General features: G+C 40.5%; 1 protein-coding gene across 5 annotated transcripts; it reads right to left on the reverse strand.

Annotated features, from left to right (window-relative positions):
- Positions 1–782: 782 nt before the first annotated feature.
- On the reverse strand, positions 783–17,811 carry znf532 (zinc finger protein 532). 5 transcript variants are annotated; one of them, XM_065243986.2, is made up of 9 exons: positions 17,530–17,811; positions 7,097–9,391; positions 6,617–6,798; positions 6,092–6,268; positions 4,720–4,882; positions 3,474–3,773; positions 3,141–3,253; positions 2,895–3,036; positions 783–2,801 (listed from the first exon to the last, which is right to left on the reverse strand). In XM_065243986.2, the coding sequence occupies exons 2-9, from the start codon at positions 9,365–9,367 to the stop codon at positions 2,292–2,294; spliced, it is 3,858 nt and encodes a 1,285-aa protein (XP_065100058.1). In that variant the 5' UTR covers positions 9,368–9,391; positions 17,530–17,811; the 3' UTR covers positions 783–2,291. The 5 variants fall into 5 exon arrangements, with proteins under 5 accessions (XP_065100058.1, XP_073668643.1, XP_073668642.1 ...); XM_073812542.1 differs by lacking the exon at positions 17,530–17,811 and adding an exon at positions 13,868–14,812; XM_073812541.1 differs by lacking the exon at positions 17,530–17,811 and adding an exon at positions 13,552–13,843.
- Positions 17,812–17,869: the final 58 nt, after the last annotated feature.

The raw sequence follows: 17,869 nt of genomic DNA on the forward strand, positions 1-17,869 counted from the left end.
ATATATATATGTCCCCTAATGCAAGAATAATTTGTTCATTTCTTACTACTAAAAACATTACTTAGAAAAGAAGTCTCGTGAACTAAGCGACCATGTGCAATAAAATGTCAAACAGAAAAACAGCTGTGATTTGGTATTTATGCTATAGTATACTTGAATACTTTCATAAACTTTAATCCCTAAACAAAAAATGTGATGTTTTTAATCCTTTAGGGAAAAGTTCCCCTCAAAAATGAAAGTCCTGTCATCATTTACTCACCCTCATGTTGTTACAAACCAATATATAAACTATTTTGTTCTGTTGGACACAAAAGAAAACATTTTGTAATGAAGCACAAACCAAAAGCACCATTGACTTCCATAATAAGAAAATAAATACTACTATGGATGTCCAAGTGTTCAAAAATTATCTTCTTTTGTGTTCAGCTAAACAAATACATTTATACAGGTTTGTAATAACATGGGGACAAGTAAATGATGACAAAATCATCTTTTTTTTAGGTTAACTATGCCTTAATAAAATGTAATTTTCTGGAGACATGCATCTGTAACTTTACATACTTTTTACAAGGCCACAAACCAGAAATTAAAGTGAAACAAAAAGGTTCCTCTATAAGACGATCAGCATTTCGCACCAAGGCACAAATCCTGACTTCCTCGGTAACCATGGTAACTAAGATCAGCATCCAGCATAGAAGTGCTTTTAAGTTTATTACAAAAAAAGGAAACCCCGAGACCAACGCATGCATGAAACACAACTCCATACTTGTTTAAACGTTGAATATTTTGTGTATCATTTATTAATGATAACTTGTTTTTATGCACAAACATATCTACCGAACAGCAGCAAAGACATTCTGTAAAATAGAACAACCACCATTAATGGCTTCTCTCATGCACGTATGCATACTCACAAATAAAAAAAGGTAAACAAACCAAAAAGATGTTGAGGATAAACAAGAACATTGAAAACAAAAAGAAATCTTGGAACGGCAGAACTTAAGTTTCAATTGTTGAGTTCATCAAAGAAAAAAAAAATGCTGCATTACAGCCAACAACTTTAATGGAAACATTATGAGAAAAACAAAGACAAAGAAACAACTTGTTTCAAATTCGAGCAAAACATTCATTTATAGTGAAGGCAGGACTTACTGTTCCTATTTCAACATAGTTTCTGAGTAAGTGAGTCAGAGGAACTCCACACTTTTGAGACGTTTCCATGACGCTTCGCTTGGTGATTGACTAACCCATGAACTAAACTAGAGACGTCGATGTCTAATCTACGCTTGGCTTTCAAGCACCACAGGCACTTGAACACACAGTAGGATATAAGCGCTTACAATTGACTCATTTCAAGAATGAGAAAACACAAAACTAAGTGAGGTGTCTTGCATTGGAACGCACAAATAATTGGGAGAACTTTGGTTTAAATTAAACGTCTATAAAGCTAAACTGAGTGGATACTAGATACATTTCATTGAAATTGTCACAAACCGGCCGTGCAAAGTCATTTCTAATCCCATAACTACATAAGGGACATTCGAAATCTACCTCTAAATAATAAGTGTTTGTAGTCATAATGTAGTCGAACATAACCCATAACTTAAGTTATGATTTGAGACAATTTGCCTGAGGAATAAAATAAAGTAATGATAGCAAAAATTTTTGGGGCATCAGTGTTCAGCACCTTAAAGAAAGCACAAATATTTAACATCACTTCTGATGGCAGTGCTTGACATATTGAAACTCTAGCATATATTGTTTTTCAACGGACGACTAATTCACAAAACAGAAACGCATTTAACACCTGCCATTTTCGACTGCTTCGGGAAATGCAATTCCTACTTGACGTGTAGGTTTTGTAGTGATTGTCTCACTAAGAGAAAAGTTGTAATGTGACATTCCGGGCATTTTTAGCAGCAATTACTCGTGTATCCCATTTGTACGACCCACGAAAAAACAATGAGAACCGTCTAAAAGTGAAATAAAAAGGATCTATAAAAAAGATCTAACAGCCATACAAACATCTATCATAAAGTATACAAAATGTGTTCTCATAGATAATTAAATACACATAAATCGGATTTGAATATATTACACATCTTTAAACAAACACACACGTTCTGTGTGTATAGATTTATACATTTCATATATATGTATATTTGTATTTATATATATGTATAGGTATGCACATCAGATGAGCATACAAAGAGGCAAGAGTAAAGAAATATGACTCCTACAAACATGTAACTAATAATTTCTTCCGGCCACCAGGGGGCACCACCTCTTTCTCATTTCTCTGCCGCGCTCAACCGTTTGGACTTTATGAACGCCATCCCATGTGTCCGCATGTGTGTGTTCACGGCTCCCTCCGTTTCGAAAGTTTTCGAGCACACTTTACACTGAGTATCCGGGATTCCGTCGTTGACCTCGGGATTCGGCGTGTTTTCCTGTTGACCGTTGTGACGTCCGATTCCTTGCGGCTCCTTCAATTTGTGCACGATGAACAGGTGTCGTGCGAGGGAACGGTGCGAGGTGTAGCACAGGCCGCACTCGCGACACTGGTGGGATGAGACGTCGGTCTTGTGCTGGGGAATGTGCTCGTGGAAGCGCACAATGTCTTCGGTGGTGAAGCTGCACACTGCGCATTTGTGCGTCTTGAACACGTTGATCTTTAGCTTCTTTAGAGGCTGCGAAGTTGAGGTCTTGGCGCGCTGTACGGGTGTTCCATCATCTCCGGGCCCATCTCCGACTTCATGTTCCTCAACTTCAGAGCTAAGCTTGCGTTTAGGACTGGGTACCTGGGGTATGATACAAAGCTTATTCAAAGACTTATAAAGCTGTGAAAATGTACACATCATAGGCATGCTCTTAATGGTTTGCTTGTTGGTTACCTGCTCTTTGTCCTCTGTGGCCTGCGTGATGCTGGAATCTGCCGGAAGCTTGACTTCCGAGTCTTTGATGCCGTGCATTAACTGGATATGTTTCTCCAGCAGCAGCCTTTTCGTGAACGTGCGACTGGGTTCTGGACAGTGTCTGTGAAATTCAAGAGATCTGCTTTATTTGTTTTAGTGGAAATGAATTCATGAGCAGATAATGAATTGTGTTGTGACGGGTCAAAAGGCAAAAAAAATACTCACGGACACGAGTAGACCTTCCGGAGGCCCTTGTGTTTGATTCTGTTGTGTCTGCATAAACTGTGAGAGGAACTAAAGGACTTTTCACACTGTCGACAAGGATGCTTTTTGAGTTGCTGAGAGAGAGAAACAGAGACAGAGAGAGACAGAGAGTACAATATGTCAGATTGTAGTAATATTATAACAATATTATTACAGATTATTATTTGTAATTATTATTATTATAAGGCATAACGTTTTCATGAGAAGTTAAAATGTGCATAAAAATAATATACCTAATGATACCTGGTAAGGCTACTATTAACCTTAAAGTCTAGGTCAGCAATTAGTTTTTACCTTCCCATGTTCCCTTTTCATGTGTGCGATGAAGACTTCTCTCTGCGTGAACAGGCGGTCACACTCCGTGCACGTCCATCCAGGAGAGGAAGAAGAGGTTGGTTTTTTTTTGGGAAGGTCTGACCCATTACTGTTCTTCTTTGTAGGTGATGACAGCTTCTTCTCTCCCTTCTCAGGGTGTTTGACAGAACCGCCTTCCTTGTTGTTGGGGCTCATTGAATTAGTCGGTTTGGAGCTGAGAGGGAGATTGATGCCCAGGTTTGGAGGGCCCTCTACTGTCTTTAAGGTCCCGTGCATGGACTTACAAAAAAACGGGTGACAGAACCATATTATGAATATTAAAAATCCAAGGGATAAACCATGATTCAATAAAGAAGCTTTAAAATTGGAAAAACCTTACTGAAAAGTATTTTTGAAGAATTTGGTTCCAATACGCAATAAATCCATCTGGACTAATTTGAGTAAAAACATGTTTTGCTATACCAAGAAAGTGACAAGATGAATTTTCTGTTACAAACTTTCACATAGCATCTTTAGGTTATAATAACAATACAATTTAAATCCATAATTTGATTTTCAAAGATTTATTATAAAAACTGATTATTTTTTCCACAAAATGCAATAAATCACAGCGATCAGAACTTACTTTTTAATGCTGACCTGATACAATACAGATTTCGGCTGTAACTTTTTTTTAACTCTTTCCCCACCAGCATTTTTCATGATTTTCACAAAAGATTAATGCCTTCCAGAAAATGCTCCTTTTTAAATATATAAACAAACAATATACGAAATAAAAGAACAGACCCTCTGCTTTAAAAAAAATCCATTTCATCATACCTTCATGTGTTCCATTTTTATCACCTCTCAAATATGTGTAGGTTTCATCAAAAACACCAACTTTTGAGCAAAAAGCTGAGATAATTCCATTTTGATAGAGATCAGATTCAGAGCAATCCTTAAAACTTACACAGACATACAGCTGTTTGCCCTAGGGCAATACTTCCGGGTTTTATAAGTTGCGGCCACCTGGTGGTTAATAGCGGTATTGCAGATTGACGAGATAACCCGTCAATGGCAAGGAAAGAGTAAAATGCTGTTTATCGCGTTTTGGAACCAAACTCTTCATTTATAGACAGGTAATAAAGAAAGGATCTTTTAAGAACTTTTGACTAAATGTTTATTTGGGGAACCAAGAATCAATTTCTATCTGGGACATTTTCCAAAACTGATGTTATTGACTTACTTTGATATGATCCAACATGAGCTGCTTTTGGGCGTAGTGCACCGAACAGTCAGGACACTTAAAGACAGACACTTTCTGATTAGATATGTGCTGGTCGAAGTGTGTATAGAGCAGGGTCTGCTGAGTGAACACAGTGTCACACATTGAGCACTTGTAGATCAACCTGTAAGATAACAAATGCAAGAAATACATTGTTATTAATTATGATAATTATGATAATTTCACTAGTTTAGACACTAATGCCTCGGTTGGGATAAATAAAGTCCACTTTATGGATTTTTTTATAAAAGTGGAGTAAGTGGAATGCATGTTTCCTACCAATAATGCATAGCTTAAATGCACCATCACTATGGAAAAAAACATCTTCCAAATCCATATATTAAAATATTTTGGTACAGTTTCCCGTAACTGGGGTTGAAGTTCAGGCTCAGTTTACAAACATTTTCTCTTTCCAATATAAACCCGGTGGATAAATGTTTGTGTTGAAGGACTTATATCAGGCTGTTGAAAGTACCATACTAAAGTACATCTGCTTATTAAAAATCTGCATTAAATGCTCCCAATGTCAATGAGCTAGATCATCATTTCCTCACAGGTGATACAGGAAGTGCAAGCAAACCATCTGGTCTTTTCATTAACAGGTGATGACGAACACGACAGGCCTCATTTGGAACGGGTGTTGGGTTCAAACGTAGGACACAGTAATTAAAGTCACCGTGAATAATTTCGTTCAGCACCTGATAAGGTCAAATATGTTCTGAAGGAACCAATCCGACACACTTATTGAGTATCCCTGCATTGTGCTACGAAAATTAAAGTGAGCTTGTTTAGTTATAAATAGGGCAGTGTTTAGCCCAAAGCCTATGGGTTATTATCGTTAACTAAAAACATTTTTTCTTGAAAATCATTTTTTGCAGTGTAGTATTATTTTTTCCTACTATGAAAGTCAGTCGTTTCCACCAGATGTCTGCTTATGATCATTTATCAAAATTTCACCTTTTGTGTTCAACAACAACAACCAAAAAAATTCATAAAAGTGATTTTTTCAGTTTTTAAACATATTTTTGTAAGTTCAAAATGATTTTACAAACCTAAAGCATTATCGTATCGTATATCGCCGCATCTAGTCGGCACATATCGCATTTTACTTCAATACGATGCAGCTCTGCTCTGAAGCACAGTATGAAAATGTGGAACCTGGTTAGTGTTTAACCAGCCCAAAACAACCAAAAAAAGCTTAAGCAATTACACACAACCCTCCAGAATACTTGATTTTGAACTCCTAAACATAATGTTTAATAAAACAGATAAAGCTCATAGCAACCCAAAACGTATGTCATACTTTTCAAATAGACCATTTGAAAGGACTTACTTGGGCTCTCCGATTTTAACTCCTGGATGCTGGGTATAGGCGTGAGAATGTGTACCGGGGGCCGATTTGAAAGCCATGGGGCAGATGGGGCATTTGTAGAAGATTTCACAGTGGGATCCCTGAATGTGCGACTTAAAAGCAGCAACATCAGCGAAGATGACGCTACAGTGTACACAGCTATGACCAAAACGGGAGAAAAAAGTTACTTACTAAAACGACTTCTAGTTGTTTCTAAAATCAGTGTCAGACACTTTTAATTGCGACATCAATCATATATAAATGGCGGAATAATAACGGTAAGTAGCTGTGATTGCTGTTTTAAAAGCATGACAAGCTCTTATTTTATGCTATACTTAAAACCAATTAAACACTTAGCAACACTTTATATGCTGAAACTTTGAGGTCAGTAGAAAGTACACAGAATTCACCATTTTATTCATATATAATGCATATAACTATGTATTTCTAGGAAGCACAACGCTTGTTTTGAGCTTAATGAGTCATAGGAAGTGATGCGGTACTAACCGGTAACCAACTCGGCGCGTGTAGTGCAGGCAGTTCTTGGTCACATGAGACTGGAAATGTACAGATCGACAAATAGCTCCACACTCTGGGCAGATATATGGAGACTTATGCTGATGAATCCGTTGATGGGAAGCAAAACTACATTGGTTTGGCAGCAGCATTTGGCAAATGGTGCAGGTTTTCTGCTTTGGTTGAAGGAAAAGAAAATGCAACAATAAAATTGAGTAGACTCATTTTGTACTTATATTACAACCCAGCTAAAGGTGGTTTGCTGATCACCCTGCCTGGCTAAGCTGGTGTTCACCTGTTTTAGATGGGTGACCAGCAGGTGACCTGCCAAAATGTACACAAACCAGCCAACTCTAGAACCAGCCAACAGACCAGCACACCAGCTTCAGAAGGTATAAGCCATTTTACCAGGTATAATAACAAAAAGAAACAGATTAAACATGAAAACTCTCATAAATGACTAGTACCCACCTGTCCACCAGACTCAACAGCCTGTTGATAGTGCATTGCAAGTGATGACTCTTCCTGAAATGTCTCATTACACTCCATACACTTTAGACTCGATCTGCAGACCTTGGAGGCGTCCTTATCCAAGGGCATGGCAGCCATAACAGGGGCAGAGGAAGGAGCAGAAATCACTGTGGTTGTGTTTCCTTTCCCCTGACTCCCCCCTGTGGAGGATCCAAGGTTAGTTGAAGACGTGGGAGCAGTGGAGGTTACGGATGGTGCCAAGATCATCTGGTCAGCTGGAATTGGCTTCAAAATGAGATGTGAACACTGCATGACAACACCTTTGTCTTTGTGGCCCCTAGCATGTGACAAAAGGCTACACTTGTTGTAAAAGACCAGGTTCTTGGCGCAGTGGTTACAAGTGACTTCTATGCGGACACTTCTACGATCATAATGCTGAGTGAGGCTTTTTTCCAGAGCAAAAGAATCACCACATTCCAAGCATTTGTAGCCACGAGATGGTAAAGATATACAGGCTGCAGACGGAGGGCTGAGGTTGGGTACATAAACTGGCACGGGGTTAATGCTACTTAAAACTTTGTTGAAGGCTTCCACCACTGAGCTCTGGGAGCTGGTTAAAACTTGAACCCGAGACACCTTCTTCTGCTGTTGTTGGGCCAACATGGATTGCTTGATGGGTTGCTGGGGCTTAGTCAGTACCTGGTGGAGGTCAGCTGCTGATGCGTTCTGGGGCAGGAGATTTAAGTTGGTTAGGTGCACAGTCTTTGGCACAAGTTTGGTGTTGGCTAGGCTGGAAGCAGGCACCATGACAGTTTGTTGCTGAATGGCATTAGCCGCTTTGAGGATGGCACTGCTGGCACTCTGAACGGATGCCGCCGGTATGACAGTGGCTTTTACCGTCGTATTATTGGCAAGTTTCAGGTTGATCACTTGGGAGCCTGCCGTCTTGACGGCTGAGACTGGTAAGAAGGCAGTGGCCACTGGCTTGATGGTCATTTGTTTTGTTACCTCATTGGCAGAGCCTGTAGAAGTTGCTACTACTGTGGTGGGTAGAGATATTTTGGTGGGAGATGAGAAAACAGAGGGTGAGGTTGAAGAGGACAACAGGGATGAGACAACATTGGATGGAGATTCAACACCTTTGTTTAAGCCTTCAGGATCGAACTCTGGCAGGACTCTCGTAACTGTCCTCTTGATCTGCCCTGAAGATGTCTTGATGGTTTTGATGCGGACTTTAGGAATGACTGGGATGGATCCTGCTGGAGATGAAGGAGAACCTTTGCTACTGCTTTCACTCGTAACACTGCAAGGGCTTTCCGGCTGTTTGGAGAGCACTTTCTTAGGGAGCTCCAAAGCTGACTCCTGTTCTGGGGGCTTCTCTGTAACTCTTGGGATCTCTTTCGCTTCTCTGGGTGAATCTTGAGGTGCGGCAAGGGATTCTGGAGATTTTGATTCTATGTTAGCTTTTTTTGCACTAAGGGCAGCAATTGCAGCAATGCAGGATGAGAGCTTTGATGATGATTTAGCCTTGGATGCAGTCAACCCAGCCACTGGCTCTCCATGCTGTTTTGCATCTTGGGATCTGGAGTTTTCTCTGGGTTGCTCCTCTGTTTTTCTAGTCTTTTGAGGATTACAAAGTTTTGCTTTTCCCAAGGAGCCATTGGCACTATTATTTTCAACTTTCAAATGATTGTAGGTGCCATTTGTTTTAGGCCGTGATGGGCCATCTGCTATGGCAGGTTTGGTGTGTTGACAACGGGGCTCTTCTGTCTTTGTGCTCAGACCTGTTAAAGGGTTCGGTCTGAGAGGTAAACTATTTTGTTTGTCCACAGGGTCATCTACTTCGATCTTGTCATCATCGTCAAACTCCTCAGCACTAGAGATGGGACTAAACTGATTAAATGTGGAGATGTTTCCCGCCATTCCATGAATTTCACTCCTTTGAAGCTTGTCGCTTTCCTTACTGTATCTGTTGTTGGGTAACATGGGCAAGAAACCATTGTGCAGTCCATTTCCAACAGGGGGGTGGCCATCTTTTTCTGAGAAAGCATGTTCACTAGCATCAAAATTTCGGACGTTCTTGACAATAACACTAACCCCAACGTCTGCACCAGAGGTCACATGGGAGTCTTCTTCATGGTGAACATTGTGTTTGAGTTGTCCATCATGGTCATCATGGCCAGACTCAATGGCGGCCTTAGGGTCGACCATATCAGGTATGTCAAAGGCCGCAAGCAGGTCATCAAAGTCTGGGGTTTTCATGTCACCCATGGTCTTGTGAAAATGAGCTAAAACCTTTAATAAACAAATGAAACAACAAGAATTAGATAAGCAACATGCACTGAACTGGGAACTTTCATTTTAAACCTTTAACTAAACCTAGTTTCAGTCAGGCATGTAGTGATGCTTATAAGAAGGTGGTTTAACTATTAAAATTCACTCACAGTTGCTTATCTCACTGTTTTTATGTTTAAAAATTACTATATCCCCACAAACCTTTTCATTTTCAATGAATACTTTTATCTGCTTATTAGTAAATAGGCTACTAAAAAAAATTATTTTAAAACCTATTCATGTAGATGACTAATCTTGTCACTTAACGTTATATTTAACATAAAATGTCATGAAAAGCAAGTAGCTTACAATATATTAAAGTAATATATTAAAGTAAAATAATGTAATTTTTATCACTTGAGGTTGCTTCACAACAATAATGGCCTCAGCTTGATGACGTTATAAAAGAACACAAAACTAATTGTAGTCTTTACCTTCAATGTCGAGAAGAATCTATCTGACGGGACTTAAAATCATGTTCATAAACAAAGTATTATAATAAAGTTTTATAACTATAACATTTAAACGCAAGCTCCACAGTGTTGCTCGATAAAAGCCAATACGCCATAGCGATGTGCGCTACTGCCGCAACACGTTACTATTTTGCAGTTGCAAACTACAACTACTGTACAGATCGTTCAGCCTATGACATCAAACTAAAGCAATACTCTCTCAATAGTAGGGCTGTGACGGTGGCAGTTTTTTACCACTGCGGTGGTAATGCACGAATTCACCGCGGTGGTGCGGTGGTTATAGATTGTGTGTGTGGGGGTGCATACGCGTATGCGCACGTGCACATTGATGCATATAGGTCTTATACATAATGCATACATATATTTTGAAATATAAAAATGTAAACGATGATCAGATATAGAGTTCTTAACAAACGTGCGTGTTTATAGGCGCCAAATTCTTTCTCCGCCGGTGGGTGCTCGCCACAGCGTCAAGCAATGCTTAGGTTACTTAGCAACGAAAGACGCTCTGAAGCGCCCACGCGCTTTGAAGAGGAGGAAAGCGGCACGGTCACGTGAAGCAACTGTGCGTATGCGCTTGGCAATTTTGTTGGCTGCTCGAGCCAAGCCCCGGAGCACACAGGGGATCGGCGCCTCTCTGTGTTTATGGTAGCACTTCCACTCATGAAACAACAAGTGAGAAACCTTTCTGGGGTTATAATGTTTCCAGTCGCGCTGAAAACGCGTTCTGATGGTGTTCGGATTAAGAAACGGCCAATATCTTTCCTCATTGTTCCGCCCCAAAGCCAGCGGGTCATCAATAGTATCAGTTGCCTACCCTTGCAAATAGCGCATTAACTCCGCGTCTGCTGGCTGTTTGCGTTAACACGAACCTGAAGACATCTCACTGGGCGAGATTGTACTTTATATTTTTCATAATTTGTGAGGTGCACACCACCACAGCGCACTTCCCGACCGCCAGTCGCACTCCACCACCGCGGTGGTGCGGTGGTAATTACAACCGTCCCAGGCAACCCTACTCAATAGTTTGATGTCATATGTCGATCAATCTGCGCAGAACCACACAAAGTCCAACATACCTATGGTTTATAAGGCAGCAAAAGCCGAAATTGAGGATAACTAGCGATCCTATGAAGAGGGGTGGAACTTTTTTTTAAACGGCAAATTCTCTAGATTCAAACATTGCTGAAAACATTTAGGATAACAGAAGTACAAATGAAAGGAATATATTACACTATGCACAGTTTTTGGGTATTTTAATGCAAAAATACTAATTTTATAAATTGCCTTTCAAAAATACAAATGTATTAATGACACTAAATGAGAAAAGAATGTACTTTCTGAATTTCTAGTAAATAAAGGCACTGGCAACGTAAGGAATAATCGACGACCGGCCATTGAATTAGTAAGGAATAATTGACAACGGGCCATTGAATTATAAGAAAATAATGCACACCCGTAGTGCAGTTACACCGCGGGTGTGCATTATTTTCAAATAATTCAAAGGACCGGAGTCAATTATTCCTCTTCTACCACGGTCACCACAAACATTGCTCTGATGCCTATTTTTAAGACATTTGTCAAGTTAGGTGTGTGGTTATCAGAAATTAATGCATACCCACGGAACATTTCTCAGCCAATCAGAATACAGCATTCAACAGACCCGTGGTATAATAAGAAAATAACGCACACCCAAGCCAGTAATGCGGCACGACCCAAAAGGGGAGTCAATTATTCCGCTTATACCACAGTTACCACAAACATTGCTCTGGTGCCATTTTTAAGAAATTTGACCGCTTAGATGTGCGGTTTACAGAAAAATAATCAACACCCATTTATCAACCAATCAGATTTTAGCATTCAACAGCCCCCGTGGTATAAAGTTTAATAACATATTTAGAATATAATTATGTACATGACCATATCTGTTATTAAATACAACAGTAAGCAACACAAACATATAACAGCCTTACTTAGGGAAAGTCACCATGCTGAAACGATTAAGCTTGGATCTGTTTACATTTATTGCAAAAGCAGATCCTAAAACATGACCACTGCCAAAATTACGGCAAGATATAAACATCACTATTTCCTCAAATGGAAAGTGGTTAAAGAAGAAAATAACAAATTGCAAGGCATGCTGTGTGTGCTAGCAGGGGTAGTCACCCCCATCTGCGTCTCATGCTTCTTTATTGAAATGGAAGAGTGCAGTACAGCCCTGCCTCCATTACAGACCATAACATCTGCACGCACAGGGTACGCTGGGCCAAGACGGCCTTCCCAGCACACAATGGAGACAATATGGCAAGGCGAGTAAGCCGAGGAGCAGCAAACAAAAGGACGGAGAAGAACGAGAGAGCAATGCAAAAACAAAAGGGGTTGTAATGACAGACACCGAGCGTCGAAGCAGGCATAAGGCCTAAACACATTTACAGCCATGCAACCTCACCAGGCTGCTGATTTCAGACGAGGGTGTCACAGCAAACTAAATCAGGCTCATGTATAAAAACAACACAGAACAGTGGGCCTCAGTCACAAAACACAAGCAGAACGAATGTGTGTGTTAAACCATAAATGGATTTGTGAACAAATCTGCTCATGTTTTATGAATAAGGCCCAATAAGAGTAAACGCAGCGATGCAAAACATACAGATGTGGAAACATGCATACGAGCCACTCCTCACCCTCGGCGTCCCGACAAACCAACGGCAAAGCAATCTTGTTTCCCTTCTCTCTTCCTTCCTTCCTTTCTTCCTTCCTTTATTCTTAATGTTTTTCTCTCTTCTCCACCTCCACAACAAAACACCATCACCACCTCCCTCCTCCCTTACAGCAGAGGAAAAAAATCCACTTTTTGCACAAGGAAGGGCCCATCAAGAAACACTCCACCAGGAGATACGGCACTCCACGGTCATTTTGGATGGTGACCAGGATGCACCACAGTATGCAGTGACCCAGCACCACATTTCTACAAAGTTTTCATGTTAGCCACGTTAATGGCTGCCTGCCTTCCCTTATGCATTAACATGTGCAAAGACGGTGAGGTGGGCCGGATCACATCACATCACATCACATCTGAAGACCCGTTTGCCATTTTGCATGCCATGAAGCAGTCGGCTATCTGCCTGTAGCACAGTGACTGTATTGTTTCCCAGCCTCCTCGTCTGCCTCAAACCGGTTTCAACCGGTTCCGGTCACCCTGCATAATGTGTGTGCTGCAGTGCAGCCACACTGGAGACCCAGGAGCTGCCCGATTCTTTGCCTGTTCACCGGTAAATCTTCAAGATTCCTGCAAAAATCTGACTTGGAGGGTGTGTTAGTATTGCGGGTTGCCGTTTTGAAGAGGTTTGTGCTTTGTGATTTGTAATGTCGAGCTGATGGTAGAGCTAGGCCTGAAAAAGATAGACTATGGAGGGTGTTTATACAAAAAAAACATGCACGTCAGAGGATCACAGCTTGTTTGGGTGGATGGATGGATGGACGGATAGACAGATGAATGGCAAAGACATAAAATGAAAGACAAACATTCCAAAGGAAAACCACAAACATTGTGGATGCCACAAGCACAGCAGATGACGGCGGCTTCCTGATACAAGAAAACAAGACAAATAGATAGCAAGTAAAATTGAAACGGGCTCGGTACCTGACCTCTCTTTGACTGTGCCTCTCGGTTTTACCCCATTCTGCAGCACTGAATTGGTTGTATTTCCTTCACTGCCTACCCTCTCCCTCCCTCTCTCTCTCTCTCACAGACAGACACACACTCTCCATGGTCCCTGTTCTTCTCTTTTATCCACAGTCCCGTTTTTTCCCAGGGAACAAACGAGAGAGGAAAGCTAACGTATATTTGTCGATTAAAATCAGCTGTTCCTCACTCAGTTCTTCAACATTGGGCTACCGCATCCAATCTGTGCCAATTGAAATGGGTGACACATACAAGAACACACAGACAGAAAAAAGTTACCCGGGTACTCCATTCGCCCACTACCAGGAAACTCCACGCAAGAAGTCAATCCAGCCAGGCCCCACTCTGTGTTACTTTTTTCTCTCTCCACTACGTGAGCCTGGTTGCTGGAGCCTCTGCAAAACGGGGAGGAAGGGGGCAGTGTGTCGACAAGCAGCCCTGGCCTTTGTCTTTGCATGCATTTGGGGGAGGGGACCCGGAGACGAGACCCTGGCAGCCACCGAAACAGATTTTAGGATGAGGTTGAGCAGAGGTGGAAAAGAAATGAGGAAATATGAGAAGGGACAGGAAGGAGGGCTGTAAGGGGAGGAAGGATGATCTTTAGGAATGACGTTTGCAGGCTGGAAGAACAAAGCCTGTGATGGCGATGTTGGCTAGCCCTGTGACCCATGTAGTCAAATAATGCTTGTGTGGTGCTTTGCCACGCAGTTACATAGACGTCCAGGTCGTTTTAAAACATAATCTGTAGAAATTTACACCGGTCTATTTTGAACATAAATCCAATGTTCAGATTTTATCGTTGTGTAACATTTTTAAACATGTACCCTGCATTGTGTGCATTCTGAAATGCTATTTTAGGGTATAACACGATCTTAGGCCATATGCAGCTATACATAATATATAAATATCTTTTAAATGCAATGGAGGTGTTAATTATCATAAATCAGTGCCCTATAATTGTTATGCGCAAAATGTTTGCAATTATGCAAATCTGAATCAACACTAGCAAAAATATCGTAGCAATATCTTAATATGTGACACTGTCTCTGAAACCCTCTCTTAAGTAATTTTTGGAGATTACTGTTTTTTTTCATAAATGTAAAGAACATTCTGTGAAAATATAATCTATATTTAACTCATTCCCGCCAGCCATTTTTTTTAAAGTTGCCCGCCAGCATTTTTTGTGATTTTCACAAACGTTTCACAAAATGCCTTCCAGGAACATTTTCTTCTAAAAAATATATAAAAATACAAATATATCAAATGAAAAAAACAGACACTGTGCTTTCAAACAAACAATAAACAAACAAACAAAATGGGAAAAAAATCGTTTCATCCTATCTATATTTTTTCTCTGCTTATAAACTCTTAAATATTTCTTCAAAAATAAAATTTTTTTAGCAAAAAGCTGAAATAATTTCATTTTTGTGAAGGAATTTTTTTCGAGATCAGATTCAAAAGAGAGTTTAAAATTAGTAAATAACATTTTAGCTTCAGTTTTTTGATAAATTGGGTAAGTGGATAATCGCGGTATTGCAGATTAACATAAAAATTCTTCAAGAACAAGTTTTTTTATGCAAATGTTTTCTCTTAATTGACGAGATAACTCGTCAATGGCGGGGAAAGAGTTAAAGGAGGGGTTAACAGTATTTCATGATTTAAGAGATGGATTCCTTAGGGGTGATTCACATATTGCTTCTTTTGCGCGCTCAAGGTCGGTATTATAGGCGCGTGGTATGCGCACTCATAATGGAAGCGACGCGGTCGCGACGTGCACGCGGTCGCGACTTGCACGCAGTGCGACGCGCTAATTTTTTCCAGGCGCGTTCGCACTGCATCAAGTTAAAAACATTGCAACTTTTCATTATGCCACAAGTGCACCGCAGGTCATGTGACAAAAACTTACGTGCCTAGCGTTTTCCAAGCATTTTAGGCGCGACATGTGAACGGCCGCTATGCTAAACATACAAAGTGTCAAAAAAGCAATTGGACAGGTGAGTATTTCTGTTGCCGAATGCACTTTCCAGGAATCGTACAAGTTTCTGAATTTTTTTTTTCTAACATGGGTACATCTTATGTACCATGGGTAGAAGTTACCATAATATTTATTTTATTGGCACTTCCCCCAGAAAAGCATGCCCACATGTCAATCACCATGAAAGCAGAACTACAAGGACGCTAGAAGTCACAGGCATCACTTCACAACATCTTTGTTTTACATCAAGACTCAACAATGGCACGAAAAAAGAAGTGTGTTTTTGGATGTAAGGAGAAGAAAAGCTCGTTCATCTTTCCAAGTAAGCCAACCTTATGGAAACAATGGAAAAAGTTTGTTTATTCGGGGACACGGCGGTGTTTTGCGTGTGCTTGTTTAACGCTGTATTTCGTTGAAAAATCCCATAAGTTTCAAGCGCTAAGACTTCTGTTTTATGTTGGAAATCGACACGTAAGTGCATATAATGTGAACAACACAAACATGTAGTGAATCATAAGTTATCCAGAGATAGTGGGTTTGTTTGTGTTGCTTGCTCGTGACTCGCTCCTTCCTTGGCACGCCCCAAGGGGGTCGTGTTTTTTCCAGAAAAATTTGCTAGAGCTAATCTGTCTTTTATGAATCTGATAAAACTAAAGACTCTTCGGAGATATAAAGGATGTAATACTACTCTATAGGTACTCAAGATTAACATGAGATGAGCAGAAACAGCGTGTGCTATGTGAGCTTTAATACTGACTGCGTAAGGTCATGTCAAAGATTGAAACCAATGTGAAATCAAACGTTGATGCTCCTAATCTCAGACTTTGGCCTGGATTTTTTAGAGAGAGGGCCAAATATGTTAAACGTAAGGCTGGAGAACAATAAATTACGACATTAAACACTAGAAAGAGCAGCCAATAGAAAGCCAGTCAAGAGTGAACTTATGAACTCTGACCTAGCTCAGTGGTAGAAGCATAGATATGTATATAAAGGCTAGATGGCTCAAGGCGGAGTCAGCTGTGTCGTCACTTGGCGGCCATCTTAGGTCAGTGCTGCCATAGTGCTGCTCCCTGCTGCTGTGGACGGAAGGTGAGTGACATACGCCAACTAAAATGCTCGTAACTTGCTGAATTCTTGACGGATTTACAAACGGTTTGGTTTTTTACAAACGTTATTAATGTGGCTATAATTCTGGATGCTTTAACATGTTTCATGAATTTTTTATTTATTTTTAGTATACGTATTCAGTGTCATAGGTACATCTTTGACGTTTATAACAAACCAATCCGTTTGAAAATCGGTAAAAAATTAAGCAAGTTATGGTCATTTAAAAGTACCTGCATCATTAAAACTCAATGCTACGAGTGAGCAAGCGCCCTGTCCTAAGATGGCCGCCAAAATGCGGACGTTCCACTCAATTGGCCATCAGCACGGACGAGCCATCTAGCCTTTATATACATATCTATGGGTAGAAGGTCTTGGGTTCGAACCCAGAGAACACATACTGATAAATAATAAAAAAAAGATTGTAATGCAGCGTAAGTCGCTTTGATTGAAGTACAAAATACATTAACGTAAAAAAAAAACTATTATAACACACAAAGAAAAATATTCTTTATGAAAAGTAAATATTTATTTTCTCAACCTCTCCCTGTATGATATAATAAAAGGCCGACGATGGTTGTTGTTCATTGTGGCCTACATGAGATTTCTTTAGCCAGGGCACCTAAATCATTTACAGGACCCTTCTGAGATGACTTTGGAAAACTGTAATGAGAAGAATATGGATGCATGCGACAATTGCACAATAAACTAACATTCTCCGAGCACAAAAATCCTTACTGGTAGCAACACTATTACCATGCATGCATCCCCTTACACGCCATTTTTGCAACCAGGCCTTGTGTGCAACCAGCTGACAGCTATCTAAAATATCCATTCAAACAAAGAACAGATGCTGACCTACCTGGCGTGGGTTACTGTCTGAAAGGGCCGTGTCTCAATTAAAATGGCTCTTCTTCTCAGCAGGGCAGCGTAGGGAAATATCAAACGCAAGCAGGCCGGCCATGATTCTTGCTGTACCACCAAATTCAGCTATGCTTTCATCAAAACAGAAGAATCTAGAAATAACAGACAACATCAGTGTTTATGCAAGAGGGACTAACAAGAGGTACTTTGCAAAACATTGCTGGTGACAGCACAGCTCTGTATGATCGAGAATACATGGCTTTCCCTCTGTCTGTCTGCCGAATACAGCAGTAAGACATGGAGAGGCTGCTGCTGCCCACCCCCCGAGATGGGAGCGC

This window comes from Paramisgurnus dabryanus, chromosome 18 (assembly GCF_030506205.2).
Source record: "Paramisgurnus dabryanus chromosome 18, PD_genome_1.1, whole genome shotgun sequence".
Taxonomy (NCBI): Eukaryota; Metazoa; Chordata; class Actinopteri; order Cypriniformes; family Cobitidae; genus Paramisgurnus; species Paramisgurnus dabryanus.

Excerpts from the sequence above, each read along its gene's own strand:
- znf532 (XM_065243986.2), bottom strand. The coding sequence starts at position 9,367 with ATGGGTGACATGAAAACCCCAGACTTTGATGACCTGCTTGCGGCCTTT. Across the intron at positions 4,883-6,091 it reads GTTAAAATCGGAGAGCCCAA|GTTGATCTACAAGTGCTCAA; the intron begins GTAAGTCCTTTC and ends GTTATCTTACAG. Across the intron at positions 3,774-4,719 it reads TCATGTTGGATCATATCAAA|TCCATGCACGGGACCTTAAA; the intron begins GTAAGTCAATAA and ends TTTTTTTGTAAG.